Source organism: Festucalex cinctus, chromosome 2, assembly GCF_051991245.1.
Source record: "Festucalex cinctus isolate MCC-2025b chromosome 2, RoL_Fcin_1.0, whole genome shotgun sequence".
Lineage (NCBI taxonomy): Eukaryota > Metazoa > Chordata > Actinopteri > Syngnathiformes > Syngnathidae > Festucalex > Festucalex cinctus.
The window spans coordinates 27,832,531-27,857,655 of record NC_135412.1 but is presented as its reverse complement, the minus strand read 5'-3'; the positions used below and the strand labels follow the sequence as shown (position 1 = coordinate 27,857,655).

General features: G+C 42.4%; 1 protein-coding gene across 5 annotated transcripts in view; it reads left to right on the top strand.

The window, feature by feature from the left end:
• The window catches only part of cpne5a (copine Va), a 130,493-nt gene that overhangs the window by 85,003 nt on the left and 20,365 nt on the right, over positions 1-25,125 (top strand). For all 5 annotated transcript variants that reach the window (XM_077514171.1, XM_077514172.1, XM_077514173.1 and 2 more), the window contains 5 exons: positions 9,320-9,361; positions 9,459-9,534; positions 11,850-11,903; positions 12,244-12,305; positions 25,061-25,107. In XM_077514171.1, coding sequence (XP_077370297.1) covers positions 9,320-9,361; positions 9,459-9,534; positions 11,850-11,903; positions 12,244-12,305; positions 25,061-25,107 — 281 coding nt within the window. The remainder of the gene's footprint in view (positions 1-9,319; positions 9,362-9,458; positions 9,535-11,849; positions 11,904-12,243; positions 12,306-25,060; positions 25,108-25,125) is intronic.

Sequence of the window (25,125 nt, the reverse complement as noted above, 5' to 3'; positions counted from 1 at the left end):
ATTGACAACTAAGCGAGCCAATGACAATCAAGATCAGGAGGGGTGGGGTGGGGTGGGGGGAGACGCGCGCTCTGCAGACGTGCCTTAGCCAAATCTACTTCCGGGTAGATAGTGCGCATTTGCCGGCTGGCACTGGCATAAAGACTGAGCAGTGAGTACGTCCTTCGGCTTTAATGGGAGCCACCAAACGCCAAACCTTGATCCAGGATGACACAGTTGACATCATTGGGAATGCTGAGTCCACTGGTTACGTTTACAAGTGAGTGGCAAACTTTTATTTTAATTAGTCAAGCCACACAGCACGGATGAATTGTAGCAATACACAGTATGCGGTTAACAGACCCAAGCAGTCACACATACACAACAACAACTAAGGAGCATAAAATTATTTATCACTAAAGCAGTTGCAGTACAATGTGAGTTGAATTCTCTTTTTTATTGCCAAGTTTGTTCATGTTGATGACTGTCACTAAGTTCTAATTTAAAAAAAAAACAAAAAACAGCACTTTACACATCCTTTTGGATTGATATTCTGCTTAGTTTTTCACTGAACCCATATGTTGTTTCTGTATATCATCGACATAACTCAACCTTATTTCTAAATCACTTTAAAACAGCCATTGCTGCATACAAAGTGCTGTGCATGGAATAGAAATTAGTCTTTTAGTAGTGAAATAAAATAACTAGTGCTGTCAAACGATTAAAATTTTTAATCTGATTAATCACACTTTTTAATTTTGATTAATCCCGATTAATCAGCTAAATTATTTGCTTAATATAAAATAAATACAAAATACCGTAATATTTTGACATTAACGCATTTTATTATCTGAATGTCATTTGCAAACATTGATTAAATGCATGTACGCAATTGCATGCATGCGTGTATTGTTCAAAACGTAACAGCATCATATCAATTGGGTGCAATTAAGTGTCACGCCGCCACCGGTGTGATGGCCCATGCTTTTATTTTGGTATCCATGTTTCCTGTCTTATCCTGAAAATCTAACTCTCCTCTCACCCCAGGTCACTTGCCCTTCCTGCCGCTCCCTAATTACCGGTCCCCGCCCATGATTATCACCACCTGCCACCAATCAAGCCAAACAATAAAAGCCACCTGCATTCTCCCCTCCGTTGCCGAAGTGTCACCGTCAGTGCATGGAAGCGTCCCACAGTCCTTATGTCCTCGTTCATGTTGCCTAGCGTTGTTGCCTTGTTTTTGTGCCTTTTCCTCCCTTTTGGAGCGCCTTTAGTTACCCCTTTTGCCTTGTGCCCTTTTTCCTCCCTAGCGGAGCGCTTTCTGTTGTCCCCAGTACCTTTTGCCTGTTTTTTCCTCCCTAGTGGAGCGCTTTTTGTTCTCCACTTTTTCCCCTCCCTGTTCTCCTCTCAGTTTGAGAGGAGAGCTCTGTTGGCCGGAAATAAACCTGCTGCCTTGGTGGCCTACCTTACGCCTGCGTCTGAGTCCTACTTGACCCCGCCTTGTCAGTACACTTCGGCCAGCATGGACCCAGCAGGCATGGTCGAGGCCGCACTGCAGAGCCAGGAGGCCCGGCTCAACAACCAGGACCGGATCCAACAGACCATGCTGTCCCGGATGGAGGAATTGACCAGCCAGGTCCACGAGCTGGTAGGCCTTTCACGGCGTCGAGCGCCAGCTCCCACTGGACAGATTCCTCACCCTGAGTTCTCTGTACCGACCACGCCATTCACCGGGGTAGGATTGAGACTGGCCTCCCCAGAACGATACTCCGGTGAACCCGGACGCTGTCAGACTTTCCTCACAGAATGTGACATTCATTTTGAACAGTTACCACAGGCATTTCCCACAGCCCGATCCCGAGTGGCCTTCATGTTGTCTCACCTGACGGGACGGGCCAAAACCTGGGCGACCGCGGAATGGGCCAGGGGTTCCTCGGTCTGCCAAAGCGTACAGGACTTTCGAATCGCTTTGCGCCAAGTCTTTGATCCAGAAAACAATGACCGAGAGAAGGCACGAGCACTGAGCCGACTTCAGCAAGGCAACGAATCTGTCAGCGACTATGCAGTTCGCTTTCGAACGTTGGCAACGAGCAGTGGCTGGAACGCCATCGCACTTCACGACCATTTTCTGAAAGGACTCTCACCCGCCATTCAAGAGCTTCTGGTTCCCGTAGATCTCCCCGCGGACTTGGACGCCTTGATTTCCCTCGCCATCCGCACCGATCATCGTCGCCGGGAACTGGCTAAGATCGGCGGACTCCGAAGGAGGGAGGAACCCACCCCCTGGTCACGACCACCGGGGCCCGGAAGGCCGCAACCCATCCTTCCTTCCCGACCTGAACCAGGAGAGGTGGACTTCGCCAGAGAGGAACCCATGCAACTGGGAAGGGCCCGGCTAACGCCCGAGGAGCGACAGCGCCGCCGCCGAGAGGGCCGATGCTTCTATTGTGGTGGTCTTGGCCACCTAGTGGGATCCTGCACCACGAAGAGCGGGTCACCGGTGAGTCCTCCGTCACCCAGACCCGCCAAGAACCACAGGCTCACGCAAATGCAGATAAACCACCACAAATCTGTCAGCCCTCATCGATTCCGGTTCCGACGAGAGCCTCATGGACTGGGAGCTCGTGAGGCAACTACGAGTCTCCACCGAGCCACTTCTGTCAACCATCCAGGCTCGAGCGCTGAACGGCAAGGAACTTTTCAGAATCACCCACATCACTGAACCTCTGGAAGTGCACATCGGACAGCACCTCGAGACCCTTCGCTTCCATGTGTTCCATTCTGCTTCCCCCACTTTGGTTCTGGGTCACCCTTGGCTGCGTCTACATAATCCCAGAATCGACTGGAACTCTGGAGTCATTCTGGAGTGGGGAAAGGACTGCATGACTCACAGATTGGAACAACCCGCACCCCGGAACACCACAGCCCAGGTTCACCAGGTGTCCCTCGCCTCGTCCGCTCAAGAGGAATACCCGAACCTGCACACCGTTCCCTCCTGCTACCACCACCTGCGGGAGGTTTTCAGCAAAACCAAGGCCATGACTCTTCCTCCCCATCGACCGTATGACTGCCCGATTGACCTGATCCCCGGATCAACCATCCCCAAGGGGAGACTGTACTCGGTCTCAGGACCCGAACGCCAAGCCATGAACAATTATATTGACGACTCCTTGAAGGCCGGCCTCATCCGACCGTCTTCCTCACCTGCAGGCGCAGGTTTTTTCTTCGTGAGTAAAAAGGATGGATCCCTACGCCCATGCATTGATTACAGTCCCCTGAATGACATCACTGTTAAGAACCGGTACCCCTTGCCATTGATGTCCTCTGTGTTTGACCAGCTGCAACAAGCTAGAATCTTCACGAAGCTCGATCTCCGCAACGCCTATCACCTCATCCGGATCCGCGAGGGAGATGAATGGAAGACTGGTTTTAACACTCCCCGGGGACATTACGAGTACCTGGTCATGCCTTTCGGCCTCACGAACGCTCCCGCAGTCTTCCAGGCCATGATTAACGAAGTACTCAAAGATTTCATCGACCACTTTGTGTATGTCTACCTGGATGATATCCTAATCTACTCTCCTGACCAAGCAAGCCATCGAAGCCACGTGGACCGAGTCTTGCAACGCCTGCTGGATCACCAGCTTTACGTGAAGGCAGAAAAGAGCCTGTTCCACGTCAACTCCATCTCCTTCTTGGGATTCGTCGTGTCACCCGGAAAAGTGGAGATGGAAGCGGACAAGGTCAGCGCCGTGCGGGATTGGCCCACGCCGGACTCACGAAAGAAGGTACAACAATTCCTCGGATTCGCCAACTTCTACCGGCGATTTATCAGAAACTTCAGCACCATTGCTGCCCCCCTGCACGCCTTGACCTCCCCGCAAGTTCGATTTAGGTGGAACACGGAAGCTGAAGGGGCATTCAAGGACTTAAAAGCTCGCTTCACTAATGCCCCTATCCTCAGAGTCCCTGACCCCAAGCGCCAGTTCGTGGTGGAGGTGGACGCCTCGAGTATTGGTATTGGGGCAGTCCTGTCCCAGCGTTGTCAAGAGGACGGCAAGACACATCCCTGCGCTTTCCTCTCACGAAAATTATCAAAAGCGGAACGCAACTACTCGGTCGGTGATCGGGAGCTCCTAGCTGTGAAGGTGGCTCTCGAAGAATGGAGACACTGGCTGGAAGGCGCCGAACTCCCCTTCGTGATTTGGACCGACCACCGAAATCTGGAATACTTACGCCAGGCCAAAAGACTCAACCCTCGACAGGCCAGATGGTCTTTGTTTTTTAACCGCTTCGTTTTCTCTCTGACCTACAGACCCGGCAGTAAGAACGTCAAGGCTGACGCTTTATCAAGAATTCACGAGTCCGAACCACTGGAAGCCGAGCCTGAGACCATTCTGCCCCGGGACTGCATAGTCGGGGCCATGAGGTGGCAAATTGAGGACGACGTCAAAGAGGCACTACGGAACGTCACTCCCCCCACGTCATGCCCACCACGCCGACTCTTTGTGCCTGAGGAACTGAGGGCCCAGGTAATACACTGGGCCCATACTTCACGATTATTTTGCCACCCTGGAGTTCGCAGGACCGTGTATGCTGTCGCCCGGAGATTCTGGTGGCCGGCAATGGAGACCACAATCAAGGACTACGTAGCTGCTTGTCCTACCTGTGCCCGCAACAAGACGTCAAACCAGTCCCGGATGGGTCTACTCCAGCCACTACCAATTCCATCCAGACCATGGGCGGAAATTTCAGTGGATTTTGTGACCGGACTACCACCATCCCATGGTAAAACCACAATCCTCACAGTCGTCGACAGATTCTCTAAGATGGTTCGTTTCATCCCATTAACCAAGCTCCCATCCGCCAAGACCACAGCCGACATCATGATCCACCACATATTCAGGTTTTATGGTTTCCCCTTACACATCGTTTCCGACCGTGGACCACAGTTCGTCTCCCGATTTTGGACTCAATTTTGCAAAGCCCTAGGTGCCAAAGCCAACCTGACTTCTGGGTACCATCCTGAGGCCAACGGGCAGGCAGAACGGCTGAACCAGCAGCTCGAAACCGGTCTCCGATGCCTCGTCTCCCAGAACCCGACAACCTGGAGCAAGTATCTAGTATGGGTCGAGCTCGCGCACAACTCTTTGCCCACATCTGCCACAGGTCTCACCCCGTTCAAGTGTGTCCATGGCTACGATCCCCCATTCTTCGCCGAACTGGAAGAGGAGGTAACGGTCCCCTCGGTCAAAGCCATGATCCGTCGGTGCCACAAGGTCTGGTCGGCGGCCCGGACGGCGCTTCAACGCCAGGGAGACCGGGTAAAGAGGGCCGCCGACCGGAAGAGGAGACCGGCTCCAGAATACCGTCCAGGCCAGCGAGTTTGGCTATCAGCCAAACACCTCAGGCTCAAGGTACCATGTCCAAAGTTGGCCCCGCGATTTGTGGGGCCTTTTCCAGTAACCAAGTCCATAGGTCCTGCCGCCGTTCGACTTCGCCTACCAAGATCCCTCAGAATTCATCCAACGTTCCATGTCAGCCAGGTCAAACCCGTCCACGAAAGCCCACTAGTGCCCTCCGAACCCGACCCACCCCCCCCCGGAGATGATTGAAGGCGGCCCCGTTTACAAGGTCAGGAAACTGTTAGATGTTCGTAATCGGGGCCGCGGGCGACAATACCTGGTCGACTGGGAGGGGTACGGCCCGGAGGAAAGACAATGGGTCCCCTCCCGGTTCATCGTTGATCCCTCGCTAATTGATGACTTTTACGCAGAGCACCCTGACATTCCTGGGCCGTCGAGAGACGGCCGTTGAGGGGGGGGTACTGTCACGCCGCCACCGGTGTGATGGCCCATGCTTTTATTTTGGTATCCATGTTTCCTGTCTTATCCTGAAAATCTAACTCTCCTCTCACCCCAGGTCACTTGCCCTTCCTGCCGCTCCCTAATTACCGGTCCCCGCCCATGATTATCACCACCTGCCACCAATCAAGCCAAACAATAAAAGCCACCTGCATTCTCCCCTCCGTTGCCGAAGTGTCACCGTCAGTGCATGGAAGCGTCCCACAGTCCTTATGTCCTCGTTCATGTTGCCTAGCGTTGTTGCCTTGTTTTTGTGCCTTTTCCTCCCTTTTGGAGCGCCTTTAGTTACCCCTTTTGCCTTGTGCCCTTTTTCCTCCCTAGCGGAGCGCTTTCTGTTGTCCCCAGTACCTTTTGCCTGTTTTTTCCTCCCTAGTGGAGCGCTTTTTGTTCTCCACTTTTTCCCCTCCCTGTTCTCCTCTCAGCTTGAGAGGAGAGCTCTGTTGGCCGGAAATAAACCTGCTGCCTTGGTGGCCTACCTTACGCCTGCGTCTGAGTCCTACTTGACCCCGCCTTGTCAGTAAGCAATTATTAATTAAACGGAAATTACTTTTGTTTTATCTAAAGTCCCGTTGGGGTGTTTTTTAAAGCGAAATTTACCACCGAGCATACCAACTGGAGTTACCCCGCTCATTTTGGAACAACAGGCGTAGTAAATGCCGTGCATTGACCTAATCACGGACCTGCGCAGCCTTCAATGTAACCATCCGCGGTTACGTTCAAGGCTCAAGTGCGGTAAAAAAAAAATAGTGCGATTAATCTGCGTTAATACGTGATTAATGCGACATTTTTCTGTGATTAATTAATCTATTAACGCTTTAAATTTGACAGCCCTAAAAATAACACAAAATAAAATTAATTCGAGTAAATATAAGTAGATAAGTATACACGCAAATAAAATACTAAAAAAAAAAAAAAATCTTTATAAGTATATGAATAAAATAACAGAATACAGAAGGCACCATAAAAAAAAGTAAAATGATGTGAAGTCTCATGCTGAGTCAAAGATCAAAGAATAGAGATGTCTGGCAAAAATGAAAGGAAATTTTGTCCATATCGTACAGCCCTAATCCAACACGCAAATGAAGGCAACTGCAAGCCAATTCCAGATAGAAGAGGCTGGGTCACAGAGTCATTCATTCGGACGTAGTTGTTTACAGAAGTGAAGAGTGGATTTGTTTCAAATGAACTTGTGAGTTGAATAAATGCAAAATGAACTACACTTTTTTTTTTCAGTTTGTCTTTTAGATTTCAGAACGAACTGCCGCTTTTAAGTGACAGAAAATATTTCTGAACACTTTTGCAGTTGTCACAATGCCGCTGTTCAACCTGATGAACATTAGATTTAGGTTGATAAAGTGTGCCCCCCCCAAAAAAGGGTAATGCCCCCCCTACAATTTCTTTCTGGTGACGGGTCTGAATATGTTTATAACATCACAGTCACTGCCCAATGCTAGGTCCAAGTAAAAAAGTACACTGACAAATATGACTTGATCAAAGTCGGAATCTGATGAATATAAAGTATTTTAAAAAGATATAGTTTTTCAAAGAAAAAATTGTCAAGCTATGAAAATAATAATAAAAAATAATATTTTTCCAAAATGTTTTATATGTACAATTATTTTTAGCTAAAAGATGCTGTTTCTTAGATGTAACATCTTAGATATTAAAATGTTGGTTCTTCTTTAGGAAAAAAAAAAAGAGAGATTTTTTTTGTTTCCTAGGTATAAAAAAAAATGTATAAGAATAAAACCTTTTTTTTCCAAGAATTTTTTTTTTTTGTAGTAAAAAAAAAAAAAAAAAAAAAAAAATTAAAAAAAAACTTTTTGGTCCTGTTTTTAAATGATATTTTTTCAAGAACAAAATTAATCATCTTAACGACAGATTTTTCTCAATTTAAAAAAAAAAAAAAAGAAAAATCTTATTTTTATCCATAAAATGTCTAGTTTTTTTTTTTCTACTATAGTTATAGTTTTTCAAAATGGAAAAAACAAATCACAATATTAGGAGAATTATGTTTTCAACAAGTTTGTTGTTTGTTATTTTATCAAGATAAACTCATGTTGTTTTTAATATGGCATCATTCGTCATAGTTTTGGAGAGAGAAAAAAAATCAAATGAGTTAAAAAAAAAAAAAGTCATATTTTTTTTCTAGAAAAAATTTAGTTTTTCAAGAAAAACATTGTTACAGTATATTGCAAACATTTAAGGTAATTTTCCAAGATAAAATGTACTAAAAAGTTGTAATTTTTTCATTAAAAACAGCTTCTTTTTTTTCCGCTAAAAGTATTTTTTTGTTTTTGTTTATTAAAAGTCATGTTTTGTGTAGAAAGACAGAATATCGGAATAAAATCATACAAAAAAAATTGCCTTTGCAGAGTAAGTGTTTTAATTAGATTTCCAATCAATTAAAAAATGTGATTAAATGTTTTAATTTTAGGGGGAAATGAGCTAATTAAGTCTTGATCTTGTAAATGTTTGGTGGGCTGGATTAGAGAACTGAGCAGGGGGCATTTTTGCCCACCACCCGACTTCAGTGAACTGCCATTGGACCGACACGGCGAAGTTGAAGATGGCCGCCTGCGTGACGTTGCCTCCTCCTGGACCCGCTGGGGCGTGATTGACAGCAGTAGCAGCAAGTTGCTCAAGTTTTCATGAAAGCCACTCAAAGAAAGCCAAAGTCTTTGCTCGTTCCCAGTGAATCCCCCCTACTGGCTGGCTCAGTGGCTTTGGAGCCCCCCGGCCCAATTAGTTTGGAAAACTTGCAAAATATGCGTCCTCCCATGAGGGCCTTTTCTATCTTTGGCTTTCTCCCAAACTTGTTCAACATATAGTGTGTTACAGGTTTCAAAGGGGTGAAAAATACCCCCCACAAGTTTGCAAAAAGTTTCCTGTAAATTTCCATGGGAAGTTCAGCAGGAGAATTTGAGAAACACTCCAAACTGGAAACTTTCCATGGGAATTAATTGTATTTTCACTGAACGGTATCATATTTCGACAAGCATTTTGGTTGGTTGTAAACAGATATCCAGGTTCATAAGTAAATAACTCTCCTTGCCCATATTAGAGGGCATTTCAGTAATTAATTTTAGCTATTTTTTTTTATTCAACTAGTTGAAGCTTTGAAGCAAAAAAATAAATAAAAAAATGGATTATCATTCCGATAAATCCAACCCTACTTGTGAGGCAACTGTTGTTGTTTTTTTTGTTTTGTCTTTTGTATCAATAACTGAAGATTTCAAAACTGTACAACTTTTGTAGCGTTGCAATCATCACGGTAACGCTGCTGTTGTGAATTGTTTCAAATGGTGTATTCATGTTCGAGTTTCAATAATAGCAAACACAACTGAGCAGATTTTTTTTTAGTTTTCCTGCTATGAATCACTTTTGGGCAGCTTGTTTTGCTTCAGTGTTACACACGCTCACCTTGACAATAACAAATGTCTTCATCCTGTTGTTTTTCATTTGTTTTTTTACAGGACAATCAAAGTGGAAGTATATGACTGGGACAGAGATGGAAGGTCAGCCAAACACACACGCGCGCACACACACATTACAGTGTCAGCGTGAAGTGTTAACGGATGCAGTTTGTTTGTTGTTGTTGTCATTCTCTGCCAGCCATGACTTCATTGGCGAATTCACCAGTAGCTACAAAGAGCTATGTCGGGGTCAGAGCCAATTAAACGTCTATGAGGTGAGTGCGGATTCATACTGTCGGCACACAAACACGCTATTACACACTAGGTCAGGGCTGTCCTGAAAGGGTCACATTTGATCTTTAAAACGGACAGAGGGGTCAGATGAGGTTTCAAGAAAAGAGAAAGTTTACTAGGATATTGGAATTACTGGAAATGCCATTAAACAGTTCAAGGTTGCTCATTCCTATTTGTGAGAATTTTTATAATAGTTTGCAATAAAAATACAGTAAGGCCTGCAGAAGAATTTTTTTATCCTAAATGATTATGTCACTATGACCCACAATATAACAAGCAGGTTAAATAAAACAGTCCAAAATCGAGATGCTTTTATTCTGAAAAAAAAATAAAAAATTAATCCAAGCAAGGACATCCAGTTTGTGCCTGGACAAATCAGTCTGCTCACATTCTGTGCTGAATCCCAAATGGCTTTTTACTTTGAGAGAAAATCAGTTGCCTACTTTGCCCGGGAAAGGTGACGTTGTCGTTATCCCACGTTCAGTGACAGAAGACTCTCCAGGTCATGCTTATTTGAGCGACGCTATTGGAAATGGCCATCAGGCTGCTTCTGTCTCACTTGCCCTGGAAGAGGTTAAGTGGACGGGGCAGACTGGGCTGGCGATGCGGGAATACAAATGAGCAACACAGCCATGTGCCATAATCGAGCTTGTTTAGGTTGTCCTTGGGGTTACAGTTGGAGTCCGATCCACCCGTGCTCAGGAGGGCAAACGTAGCTGATCATAGCTTTGAATGAGATTGCTTTGATGACAAGAGTTTGAATGCTCACACATGTTTGACTGATTGTTTTTACAACAAGAGCACGTGATTGTTATGCCACATAATGATTAGAGATTGATAGTTTTAATAGCAAGAGCATTTGATGTGCCAAACTGTTTGGACATTGTTTTAAACAGTGACTATAACAAGAGTGTGTGATTGTTGTGCCACAAATAGCTTTGAAAGTGATTGTCAATTGACACATAGCTTGCATTGATTGTTTTGGAATCAGGGGCATGTGATTGTTATGCCACACATCCCCATGCAGACTGAGTTTTCAAGAGCATGTGATATGCCAAACAGCTTGGACATTAATTGTTTTGAACAGTGACTATGGCAAGAGTGTGTGATTGTTATGCCACAAATAGCTTTGAACGTGAATGTTAAAGTACACATAGCTTGCAGTGATTGTCTTGATGATGTCAACAGCATGTGATTGTTCTGTCATACATAGCTTGGCGAGTGATTGTTTTGACAAGACCATGTGTTTGTTATGTCAAACATAACTGGAAGAGAGATTGTATTGATGACAAGAGCATACAATATGCCAAAGAGCTTGGACATTAATTGTTTTGAACAATGACTATGGCAACAGTGTGTGATTGTTTGCCACAAATAACTTTGAAAGTGATTCTGAAGGCACACATAGTTTGCAGTGGTTGTTTTTACATTAAGAGCATGTGATTGTTATGGCACCCATAGCTTGGAAAGTGATTGTTTTGATGAAAAAAAGCATGTGATTTTTTTGCCTCACATAACTTGTCGAGTGATTGTTTTAACAAGTATGTGTGTTAGCTTTGAGAGTAAATGTTCTGCTACACATACATTGGAGTAATTGTTTTGATGACATAAGAGTGCGATTGTTATGCCACACACAGCATAGTGTGAATGTTTGGATGATAAGTGTGTGTGTGTGTGTGTGTGTGTGTGTGTGTGTGTGTGTGTGTGTGTGTGTGTGTGTGTTGTATATGCCATACAAATTTTGAGAGTGACTGTTTTGCTTACAAGAGTGTGTGATTGTTATGCCAAAGTTTGAGTGATTGATGATTCACAAAACCTGAATGTAACACATGTAATTCTCGACATAGAATAGTGCATACCAACGGGAGTGTCATTGTGACCTGATTTTGGACAGTAGATGTAGTTGCCTGCGAGTCAAAGTTGTAGCTCACTTTGGCAAGAAGCCTTGTGGGATCCTGACAGCCTTTTTATTTTTCTTCACTCTCACAACAAACTGCTTTGTCGAGGAATGATTTATCCATGGCACGGCGTTTGTGTACGTCTCCTTTGTACATCACTATGTAATTCACAGGAGAAGCGCACCCCTGCTACCCTCTGAATAATGTTGGTCTTGCTGTGCGGCATGATCTATGCTATCTAATTCTCACGCCGCTATTGGATTCAGTACACGCTCCATTACCCTTTCAGGCATGATACAGGAGAGCAAAGATGTTTTGGTTGTTTATCGCCTAGGGCGGGATAAAAAGAATCGTTCACATGATCATTATCCCACATTTCCACCCTGTCTCCACATCAGGTGGTGAACGCCAAGAAGAAGCTCAAGAAAAAGCGATACATCAACTCTGGCACGGTGAGTACATTTCACAAGAAGCTCAGCTCTGTTTTAATTCCGCTCACTCCCAATGTCACCGTTTACAATGCCGACAGTTGGCGGTGTGTTGTAATAATCCATAATGAGACTCGTGTCCGGGGTCAAGCGTGCACTGATGAATGTTATATTAATTGATATATTCATCAGTGATTATAACATTAAACATTCTGCCCATGCGTCACACTCATTGGGCATGGATGAGGCATTTTGTGCTCAGAGGTGACTGGCTAATACATTCATAATAATGAGTAGCTTTCACTCTCATTAATGAGCAAACATTTATGCCTTTGTTTTTTTTTTTTTTTTTTTTCATCATCAGGTGTCCTTGATGTCATTCAATGTGGAGTCAGAGCACACATTCCTGGATTACATTAAAGGAGGGTGAGTTGTCATTATGTTGTCATAACCGCTGTAGTACAGCTGCGCAATTCGTCTTTTTTATCGATTCATTTGAGTTTATTGCTCAGGCTGAACCCTAACGAGGCTAAGCGGTTATAGAAAATGGTGCGATGGATGCTCAAGACAATTTTTTCAAACTTGGCTCCTGCCCTAGCTTCTCCCCTTGCCTGAATTTAAAAGTGAGAGTAACAGTAGGGATGAAGGACTTTCTGAATCTATTGCTCCTGATAGGGGGCAATCGTTACCTACAGCCAGAAGGCAAAAGTTGAAACTCCAAGTAAAGGGGATCTGCTGCTGTATTACCATCGTTTTACAGCACATCTTTACATTTTTAAAAGAGAATTTCTGGCCTTTATTCCAGAATGGATATACCAACAAATCAAGGGGGAAAAAAACGAGGGGGACTCTTGGGGGTCCCACACAGAGCACCATTCTATGTAGGACTGCTGCTATCAACCACATCACATCATATTTACTGTTTTTCATTTGGTTATTTGAAAACAGATGAATGCATTGATGGATGGATGGATGGATAGTTTACTGATAGACTACGACACACTATAACTTACAGTGGTATGAAAAAGTATCTGAACCTTTTGGAATTTCTCACATTTCTGCCTAAAATCACCATCAAACGTGATCTGATCTTTGTCAAAATCACACAGATGAAACAACAGTGTCTGCTTTAACTAAAACCACCCAAACATTTACAGGTTTTCATATTTTAACAAGGATAGCATGCAAACAATGACAGAAGGGGGGAAGAATAAGTAACTGAACCATCACATTTAATATTTTGTGGCCCCCCTTTGGCAGCAATAACTTCAACCGGACGCTTCCTGTAGCTGCAGATCAGTCTGGCACATCGATCAGGACTGATCTTGGCCCATTCTTCTTTACAAAACTGCTGTAGTTCAGTCAGATTCCTGGGATGTCTGGCATGAATCGCTGTCTTGAGGTCATGCCACAGCATCTCAATGGGGTTCAAGTCTGGACTTTGACTTGGCCACTCCAGAACGTGTATTTTGTTCTTCTGAAACCATTTTGAAGTCGATTTGCTTCTGTGTTTTGGATCATTGTCTTGTTGCAGCATCCATCCTCTTTTTAGCTTCAACTGTCTGACAGACGGCCTCAGGTTTTCCTGCAAAACATCCTGATAAACTTTTGAATTCATTTTTCCATGAATGATTGCAAGTTGTCCAGGCCCTGAGAAAGCAAAACAGCCCCAAACCATGATGCACCCTCCACCATGCTTCACGGTGGGGATGAGGTGTTGATGTTGGTGAGCTGTTCCATTTTTCCTCCACACATGACGTTGTGTGTTCCTCCCAAACAATTCAACTTTGGCTTCATCAGTCCACAAAATATTTTGCCAAAACTTCTGTAGAGTGCCCAAGTGTCTTTTTGCGAACATCAAACGAGCAACAATGTTTTTTTTAGACAGCAGTGGCTTCCTCCGTGGAGTCCTCCCATGAAAACCATTCTTGGCCAATGTTTTACATATAGTTGATGCATGCACAGAGATATTGGACTGTGCCAGTGATTTCTGTAAGTCTTTAGCAGACACTCTAGGGTTCTTTTTTACCTCTCTGAGTGGTCTGCGCTGAACTCTTGGCGTCATCTTTGGTGGGCGGCCACTCCTTGGGAGGGAAGCAACAGTGCCAAACTCTCTCCATTTGTACACAACTTCGCTGACTGTTGATTGATGAACATCCAGACTTTTAGAGATGGTTTTGTATCCTTTGCCAGTTTTATACAAACCAACAATTCTTGATAGCAGGTCTTCCGACAGCTCTTTTGAGTGAGTCATGGTGCACATCAGACAATGCTTCTCATCAAGACAATTCTGACCAGGTGTGTGTTTTATAGTGGGCAGGGCAGCTTTAAGCCACTCATCAGTGATTGGGCACACACCTGACTTAAATTGTTTGGTAAAAATTGGTTTCAATTGCTCTTTAAGTATCCTTAGGCAGAGGGTTCAGTTACTTATTCCTCCCCCTTCTGTCATTGTTTGCATGCTATCCTCATTAAATTATGAAAACCTGTAAATGTTTGGATGGTTTTAGTTAAAGCAGACACTGTTTCATCTGTGTGTTTTTGACAAAGATCAGATCACGTTTGTTGCTGATTTTATGCAGAAATGTGAGAAATTCCAAAAGGTTCAGATACTTTTTCATACCACTGTACATACTTATTCAGGTCGGCGCCATAGAAACAGAGCTCTGTCATAAACAGAGGGCTGTGCAATTAATCGAAAGTCAATTACAATTTCAGTTGTTATACTCCACAATTTCAAAATCAGCACAATCATAAAAAAGATTCATTCTAATTTTGAGTTGTCTGAGTTGTTTAAATTTATACATTTGCACCTTTTTAAAAATTTAAAAATTACTGAAATTAAATTCAATAATTTAATAAATTGTGTTTCATCCTAAAGTAACTTGCAGACTTTTGTCTTAATAATTTTTATGTTAAACATTTTCTTGTTTTGTACCAAAAAATAAATAAATGATCGTTCTAATCGTGATTTCATTTATTAACAAAATAATTGTGATTAACATTTTAGTTTGTTCTCAGGTGAATTTAGTAGGACTTGAGTTATTTTTGTAACTTAAATTATTATGCTGTAACTCCTACCGATCCACTTGAAATTACAGTGGTACCTTGAAGTTGGAAGATTGTGCCCCAAAATAATGTTTTGAGATGTTAATTAGTCCTCCTTCTTTGTCATGAAAGATAATAAGGTGTTTAAATAGTGTTTTGCATATTTAACAGATTAATATAAGACGTTGGACAGGAATGGGTAGCGAGTCAAGATGCTACGTTAGCTTTTCCTGCTAGCTGCCGATCAGGCTAACTAACAGTATGTTTGTGATGTTGCTGCATGGGTTGTAACATTTTGCATACGAGTAGTTGATTTGATTTTATATTTGTCTGACAGTTGATGTTACCACCACCTCTTGCATGTGGTCTCAGTTAATTTGGTCCTAGATTAGAGGTCGAGTCCAAATGTGGCGCTAGTGTGAAAGCACTCTAAGGGTTCATTCGTTCAAGTTTGTTAAAATGCACTCTGGCATCAGTAAGCCAATTAGCCAGTGCTGTGAGAGAGAGGTGTGACTTTACTGTGACAAATGTAATGACAAGAGAGTTGACAATCAATGATGTGGGCTTTAATAGACTAATCCAGTCATTTCAAACGCATTGCTTGTGACTCATCGCCACATCTGTTCCAGTGCACTTGGCTACAGAAGCAGTTTTGTTTCCATAGTTTCTGCCCTCTATTTCAGATTGTTTTCTCCTTGAAGAAACATTTGAAAAGGGACTCTCTTTTTCCCTCCAAGGGGTCTTAAAGTGTCATCAGTGAAATAGCCTAAATGTCATTTCACCCTAAAAATGGTGTAATAAAATAATAAAATGTATTTTTTCCAGTGGTAAAAGTGTTCAAGAGGGAACTTAAAACAGTCCTGAGAACTGTCCATCTTTCCGTCATATTTTCACAGGCTCCTGTAGAAACATGCATCTGTTGTTCTTTCAAGTGTCTTGGGGGAATCTGGAAACAGTACAAGTCCAAGTCAGATGTGTGTCATTTTCTGGGACAATCGGGGTGGTGTTTAAGGGGGAGTTTGAAACCGTGCCGAGAACTGTTGGTGTTACTACCACATGTGCACAGGCTCCCACAGAAACAACACATTGTTCCAGGTTGTGACATTGTTGTCACATATGCAGTAGACTAGAGCAGGCTTACAGATGTGCCTATGTGGCGGCCATGTTGACATTGGCGACTCTCCCATCAAAGGTAATAGAAATTAGCTTAGCATTTGCTTAGGCACTTAGCTCAAAAGGAGCGTGTCACATCTACCTAATCATTGTTGTTTACTGGAGCTCTCGTTATGTGTACACATGCTAATTTTGAACACTATACGTCTTTTTTCAATCACTTATCTATAACATCCAATTGTGTACAAACATTGCAGTTCATTTTACAAAAGAATTGTACCTTACTGGGCATTTTTAGGACACGAAGAAAAGTACTTCAATTTAACGAAAGATCCCTCCTCCCCAATTAATCGGTGAAATCAAGGTTCCACTTCCCTAAATACGTATGTCCCCTTTAAACAGTTCAGCTGGGATGTCAATGGCAATGATAAAAGATGGACAAACCCTAATTAAAGCCAAGCAACCAGTTGCACATGGACATGCTTCTTCGTGCTCTGCTTTTACTTGTCTGCTGCTTGGCTGTCCAGGGTGGTACAGTATGTCCCAGATCTGTCCTGTAACACACATTGAATAGCTACTTTTATTCCCACTGATGCATCCCACTGCTCTAATTTGTTCCATCAAGTTGGTGCCGAGTGTTGGGCATGAAATAAAGTTACTGTCTTTTGAAAGTATAGTTACCTTAAAATATTAATGTCTTTAAATTGTAATGTGATGCACTACTTCTGTGTTAAGTTACTTTGATTAGATCAACTGCAGAATTCTAAAGTATGACGTTTAATTTGACATGTAGCAAAGCTTCACATTTTCCACACATACTTTTAACTTTTATACCTTTTAATGAACTCAATAACTGAATATATTTAACTACAGATTTTAAAATAAATAAAATAAAATAAAACTTTTGAGTCAGTTGCTTTCAGTCTTGCTCATATACACTTCCAGAATATGCCTCTCAGCTATATTGTCTCATTTGTTTCAGTTTATCGCTGGGCCCAAAGGGGAAAAAAAAAAAAAGTAAGCTATGTGGACTGATTAACAGGCTTTTGCAAAATGATCATCAAACTTCCACACCATTCTTCAACCATGTTAGGTGACGTATCTCAATGGCCGACGTAATGTTACATTTCAGTCCTCTTATGATATGTCCATCCAAAGTCGATTCCCTGTTAAAAACTGTGAACAAAATTGTTCATAAAAGAAAACCCCACAACGGTCACGTAACATGAATATGACAAAAGTAAGAATGAATATAAAAATGTCATGAAAATCAACCAAAGAAACTGGACATTGCCTTTCAATTGTGTTCAACTCAATTTTAAAACCTCGTGTTAGTCCAGGCCAAAAATGCTCGGATATGGTCTTATAGATTTGACCTTTAAAGGGATTACACCACAGTCTTTTAAGCCCTTCCAACAATTAACTATACACGTATGATGATTAAATCTTACCTTTGACACCATGACAATGTAATTTTTATAAATGAATTATTAGGTGTTTTGCTTGTTAGTTTTCTAATGTGGAAGTAAAATGCCCGGTTCAGTAAAACCCCGCCTCTCCCTGTGTGATTGCCGCGCCCCCGCCAAGCCGACTGCAGTCTGCTGTTGGAACTCTGAGTTTGAGGTCTTCTCTGAATGCAAGCCATCAATTCTTCAATAAACATTTGAAACAAAACGGCTTCTTGCCGCAAGAAATCGTGGTGGGGGAGGGAAGGAGAGGGAAGAAGGAGTGGAAAAAAACCTGAGCTGGTCTTGAACCAGGGACTTGCTGCTTACAGAGCAAGCACACTAACCACTATACTATTCGTTCAGTTAGGTTCAATAGTGCAAAAGTTTTACTTGTAGTTTACACAAGTGTCAGCCAGAACCCGTGGGATCTTAAAATGGCCAATTGTCATTGCACTTTGGCATCGCAAATGTGAAGGACAACTGATTGCTTTGAATTCATTTGGACAGAATGTTTACTGATAAAGGCTACTTTTGTCACTATCCCATGAAAGTCTCAGAGAAAGTGGGCGTGTGTTTAGTCCGCAGAGACGGCGCGGGGGTGGGCCCGCAATTTGTGATGTCATACGGTCAGCACTCGCTTGTTTCCTTGTTTGGGAGGGGCTGGTGCTTGGAGAGCACCTAGAATTTCTCATAGTGGGGCGAATAGAGGAAAAAACCACTTCCGTCATGTTTTTGGTAAGGAATTAGCATTTTAACACAGCTAAAAGCTAAAAGTTGGTTTTTCATGTTGCTATCCCTTTAATATGTTTGTCGTTAGTTTTCTCTTTAATTTCTTGGCACAACTCTTTTTTTCTTACACTGGTCTATTTTTTCGTGTGGTAGATACCATGTCAGCATTTAAAAAGCCTGACTGAATGATTTCAAAGTAAATAATTCTGTTGACGGCGGCACGGTGGTCGAGTGGTTAGCACGTCCGCCTCCCAGTTCTGAGGACTCCGGTTCGAGTCCAGGCTCCGTCCTTCCTGGGTGGAGTTTGCATGTTCTCCCCGTGCCTGTGTGGGTCTTCTCCGAGTACTCCGGTCTCCTCCCACATTCCAAAGACATGCATGGCAGGTTAATTGGGCGCTCCGAATTGTCCCTAGGTGTGCTTGTGAGTGTGGATGGTTGTTCGTCTCTGTGTGCCCTGCGATTGGCTGGCAACCAGTCCAGGGTGTCCCCCGCCTACTGCCCAGAGCCAGCTGAGATAGGCGCCAGCACCCCCCGCGACCCTTGTGAGGAATAAGCGGTCAAGAAAATGGATGGATGGATGGATAATTCTATTGACCTTCAGTAGAAATGTGGGTATGTACTGACAGACCAAGTACGAAAAGGAGACATGCGAAGTGCTTCCTCATGATGAAAAAGATGAAGTAACGTCTCGATGGAAAAGCAAACAACAGACCTTCATGTTTGTCTGCGGCCAGATGAAGCTGAGGTCTCGCTTCATTCAACCCTCAGCACTTTTCTTAATTACTTCTTTTATTTTCTGCCGAACACAAACCAATTAGGGAAAGTGTGAAACCTTTAATAACTGCTTCCGTCTCCAAGGGCTTCACACAATACCCCCGTCCTGAAATTAAACCTTAACCCTGCGATCTAAAAGTCTCTTCAACGCTCATTAAAAACAAAAGGGTTTGCCCCAGTGGGACGAGCAAACATGCATCGGGTGCTAAAAGTAGGCCAGTCGAGTTTGAGTCTATGCCTTCAGTTGCAAGAAAAAGTATTTGAGCCCTTTGGAATGACCTACATTATGATTTTTACGTTTTATTTATTTTATTATTTTAAGTCACAACAATAGACAAATAGTCTGTAAACAGAAGCAATTGTAAAGTGTGGGTGTTAGCTAAGGATGCAACAGTACCACTAATGGTTTCACTGCAGATACTGAAGATCTGTACTTGCTGTGACTTAAAACAAAACAAAACAAAATGAAAAGCTCCGATACTAAAACGCAGATACCATTTTAACAGCCTGACATCCCACGCCAGCAGGTGCAGTAGGATCCTTGTCGACCATGTAAAGATACGGCACTTTTAAGTAAACATGGATGACAACACTTGCCAACTGCAAATTATTCTTTGCAATGTTTTTTTCAATTTCAATTCAATTTTATTTCGTTCCTTTAAAAAAGATCAATTAAAAGCGACAGAAAGAAGTAAAACTTACTTATGTTATCTGCTCCTGATCAACAACAAATAATAATCAACACAGAATAAATGACAGCGAGCGGTCAAGACGCTTTCAATATAACAATCCAGTAAAATAATTCAGCAGCGTGTCCTTGTGCTACATGTATTTTTCCAGTAATTGAGCGTTTGTCAAGTTTTTAAAAATACAGATAGACTGAGATGATTTTGTTTTACAATCCAGATTGTTCCATAAGCTGACAACATGAGTTGAAATACATCGTTCTTTTTGTTTTGACCTACCGGTCTATTTTGTTTTGGAGAAAATATCTGTTCCTCTTAATTTATACTCACTTTCCCTTTTTTTTACATTTAATTTGTATATTAACTGGTAACATTTCATGATGGTCTTTAAACATTATTTTGAGACGGTCAAACTCCAGAAAAGTTGAAAATGAAACCCGCTCCCAAGTATTGGTATTGGTGATTATTTCAACATAAGCACTTGGACTGGGGGAAAGAAATGGTGTTGGTACCCATCTTTGGTTTGCGACGCCACTGACTCTCTTCTACTACTACTATTGAAAATAAAAACATGCATTTGTTTTACATAGGGCTGTTCCTGCACAAATGCAAAGAAACAAACCATTTGCAACTAAAATAGTAACAACATTTCTGCTCATTACACCCTGCTTGTTAAAAGTAATGCAGTTACAGCAACTCCAGGAATATACTGTATTAAAGTAAGTGTGAAGCATGTCAAAGTGGCACTTGCATCGTTAAAATGTTCTCTCTGTGGCCCACGGAACAATAGGTATGTACACCCCTGAGATTAACTTTCACAGTGTGGAAAAAGTATGTGCACCTCTTGGCTAATGACTTCTGCCAAGGCTAATCGGAGTCACAAGGAAGTCAACCAAGAGTCCAATTAATGTGACAAGACTGGAGGTGTTTGGTTAAAGCTGCCCTGTCGTATAAAAACATCATTGTATTTGATTGAATTTAGCTTGTGTTCTTTTTTTTTTTCTTAATAGTGTGTGACACATTCAATCTTATCACCAGTGACTATTCTGTCTGTGCAAAACCCAATGCAGCTTTGCTTACATCTTTTGGATTTACATGTAGTGTTTAGCTTCACTGCTACGTCACAATCACAATATGGCAAAATTCAAAATGGCTCACTTCGACACATTTTGGGATTAAAGACAGCTTACAGACAATTTTACTGTGCGTAATTGCTTAATTTCCCCTTTTATACAGTCTGGACGACGCCTCCATTCCAAAAGCATGTTAGCATGTTAGCTTCGTTGACGACAAAGCCGCTAATATGACATTGAATGCTTGTTTGACTGTACTTGGATGTACAGTAGGCATATGTACAATCTCAATTCAGTCACTCAAATTTGAACCTTGTGATGATTAGAAGTTGTAGAGAAGTTTGACGAAAAGCGCCTTTTGCAGCTCGTTCTCCTACGTCGCCTTGTCACACGCAACTATTTGCTCACAACAATATTTGTCTTTCCCAGCAAAATCAAAACATGGAGGAGTAGTTGTTGTTGAGTACCCCACCTGGAACACATTTCCAAGCCTGAAGGCCGTTCTCACTTCAGAGACTCCCAGCATATTTTGTTTGTCTTAGCGGAAAGCAGCAAGTCAGCATGGCATCCGTGTTGTATTAAACTCAAGCTGGTGCAAAGATAGGATTTCAATCAAATGGGAAGTAATGTACTACAAATACGGCAACATGCTCAAAGGAAGCACGGACAGCCAAGGAAGGTCATGACATCAAGACTTCACTGGAGTAGGAACTAATGTCCGTTGTCACACTACAACTGAAGGCTATCGTGGACTTGTAGAGGAGGTGAAAAACAAAATACTGAGAAGTACGAGAAGTACGTACAGTTAAGCCGTGCTATTAGCGAATAGCAAAAAAAAATGTCATTTGATGTTTAATGTATAACACTATCATTTTAAGCAATACTCCTTAAAAACAAATGCTTCACAGATGCTGGACTTTTGTAATAGCCACCCAGAAGCCAACCTAGAAAGACAGCTAAGCTATGTTAGCTTTATAGTTTATCTGGCTGATAGTTGTCAGTTTTGCGTTTAACTGAGAAGAAATTGATACTACCGAGAGTGGTTTTAGTACCATTAAAAGTGATTTGCTATATATTTTTGTTCTACCCAAAGTAATTTGGAAAGAACAGAGAGTGACATGCGCGGGTACCATATTGTTACTCGCATGTCACTTCACAGACTTTCCTTTCTACAGCTTTGGCTCGCTGAGAGTAGCCATAAAAATATGATCATTGTTTCCTGTTAGAAGCAATTTGATACATGGACTTATGATCAGGTGGCAGGAAATGACAATGGCACATTTATTTGTCTGCGGTGCACAACATCAGTCAAGGAAGATTCTCCATGACTTTTATAGATGACGAACTTGGGAGGCAGGGATAAAAATAGTGATCCCAGCCTGGCCATTAGTAGTTTGCAATAAGAGCCAAAAGCCAGACAATCCTGCAGCATCAGTCAACATCGTTCCGCATTGATTTTCCCATCGTGGAATCATTTGTGGGCTTAGCTCCTCAACTAATCCCCAACGCACCTCAGAAGGGAAATTAGGTAAGCCGCTAGCGAAATCATAACAGACGGCCCATGTGTGTTTGTTTGTGTGAGGACACGCTGATCCCCGGAGGGCCTGATCCTTCATTTTCCATCTTTTTTTTTTTTTCTTCACACTGTTTTAAAAGGAAATGGCACCACTCACAATGACCCACAATTCCACATGTTTGTGTTCAACCTTGTTGCAAGTCCATCACATTTGAGCTAGGAGTCATGTGGAAACCTCTCGATTGTAATATGTTACAACTTGAAATTGGAGTGTCCATGCCTCCATTTTCTATCATGTTTGTCCTCATTCGGGTAGCAGGTGAACTCGAGCCTATCCCAGCTGATTTTGGGTGAGAGGTGGGTAGAGCCTGAACTGGTTGCCAGGGAACGTGTCATCAATCAACCACTTTAGTAGCATGCCACCAATTCTAGAAAATGTGTTGAATAATAACCTTACTGGTTTCATCATTTATCATTAGGATATCTCCATTGTCTTTTTTAAGACCAAGATCGGTCCTCTGTACCCCGAGCAACACAACATGACTATTGACTAACAAGAATTAGGACACATCGTTGGCAGTGCCTTCGTTTCCTGCAATGAATAAATAAGAAAAGATCAATTACATCCTTGGGGTCCGGTTGCATTGGCAGTAATCGCTATGCAGAGTGTCTCCACTCTGCTGCTGTGGGTAAAGAAATGCCAATAATTCCGCACTATTATGCATAATTCTGTCTTTATTGCAAGAAGCCAGAGCATTGTTTTTTTTTGTTTTTTTTTATTAATATTCCGCCACATTTTTATCCTTCCAACGTTTTATTTCGCACTGATTCAAACCATAACCCAAATGTTTGACTCTGTCAGGACATCTTGAGAAGTATTTGTCACAACTCAAAATTTCAGAATTGCGCTCTTAGAATTCTGCATTTTCCTTCAAAGAGTCCTCAATTCCATGAAGCTGTTTTATATGCAGCACTTAGCTCCTCCTTCCCTATTTCTCAAACGAACCAACTCATTCCAGTATTAAAATGTTAAGCTCAGTTACAATTTGGCGTACAGTATTCAAATAATTCCTTATTTTTTGTGCATAATTGTGACAGTTTGCGACCTTGAACGAACCCTGACAAAAATCATTCTCTACGTGTACATCCCCTCGCAGTGAGAGACGACTCTTAAATTGACAACATTTTTTCTTCTAAGCCAATTCAAACTATTCCAAAGTGAAGATGTTTGCCTCATTCCGAACATTTGTGCTTTTCATGTTGCGATTTTGTTAGCATAGCAACTATTGGCGCGATCGCCTTTTATCACTTCTCATAAGAAATATTACCTGAATACATTTTAACTTTAAGTTTGTAAGCCTTTTAAGCATTATATTAGTATTATAATTATGATTATTTAGCTTTTTCCAAAGTCTCACATCCTACATTTCACTTGATTCTACTTGTGCATCTAGATGCACCTCTTTTTTTGTCAACATTTCTCAACTGATTTTAAACCATTCAAATTTCCAGATAATCACAAAATTCAGGAAGTGCAGGTTTGTAAAAAGGTTTCCCCACAATTCCACATTGTTTCCTCAAGAAACAAAAACATTCAACTTAAGACATTCATCAAAAAAGTTCCTCATCTTTCCCATTCAGACTGTTCCTCTCATTTGGTGACATCTTGGCAGCTGTTTTTCATATAATCAAAACTATCTTTTTTTTTTTTTTTCCTTCGTTATTCCACATTTTACATGTCAACATTCTAAACTTAATGAAGACATTTTACATACTGAACGCCGTGCACGTACCTTGACTGATTCAAATCATGCCAACTTCAAACTGTTCAGGACCTATTGTCATCATAATCACAACTCCCCCATTATTTTTCAGCATTCCATACTTTCCATGGTTAAATTCACAGAGGCATTTTATATACGCACTTCTGTCATTTAAATTCAGCTTTTTTTTCAGTAGCACATTCAGTATTTCTTCCATTTTAATGAATTCCCCAGCATTTCAATCCAGCCATAGCTCGTCAGCATTCACACGCAATTTCTACAGTAATTGCATTTTCTAGTCTATATATAAAATCCATCTGAAGGGTATTCCGACGGGTCTCTTTTATTTCAGACTCTTCAATCACGATTCCCTCCCTGAAGTGTCAACGTGTTGAAGTTCTGGATAATCAATGAAGCTAGATGCCTTAAGTCTAATTGGGCATACAAAAAGACAACATTGGAAGCAGATGTTCAAGGAAGGCCAGGGTGGTGGAGTCCACGTTAATGGTCTCCCTTGGCCTAGAAATGTCATGAATGGGGGTACTGGTCAGCTACTGCGGAGCATTTCCAAACGCTTGGAAGGAGGCTCATTTCAGAGTGCAGCCATGCACAGGCACTGTCTTGCTCTTTTTTTGGAGGAAAAAAATGGAGCCGAGATGGTTCATGCCTCTCTTGACATCTCCCGGGAGGTTCGCTGGGCATTTGGGGCAGACGGTTGGATAGAAGAAGAAGGTCTGCGTCAGGCCATGGAAATGTGATTCTCTAAAGTCATGTCCTTCAACTCTTGCTGACCAGAAAACATGGATGATTGGCTTTTTTTAAGGGGGGATGGACCAAAGGACGGTTGAATTTTGTAATGATGGACAGAGGCTCATGGAATGATGGCTTTATTAAGGGTGGACGACCCAGGGACAAGTTGTTTTAGACATGCCCAGTGATGAGTGAGAGTCAAAGTCTCTCAACTGGAAGCATGAAGAGTGTTTCTTTTTTTGATTGATGGATGGATGGAACTCTTTCTGCTTGTGTTTCAGGACGCAGATTCACTTCACAGTGGCCATTGATTTCACAGCATCCAATGGTAAGTGTTTCCGAACAC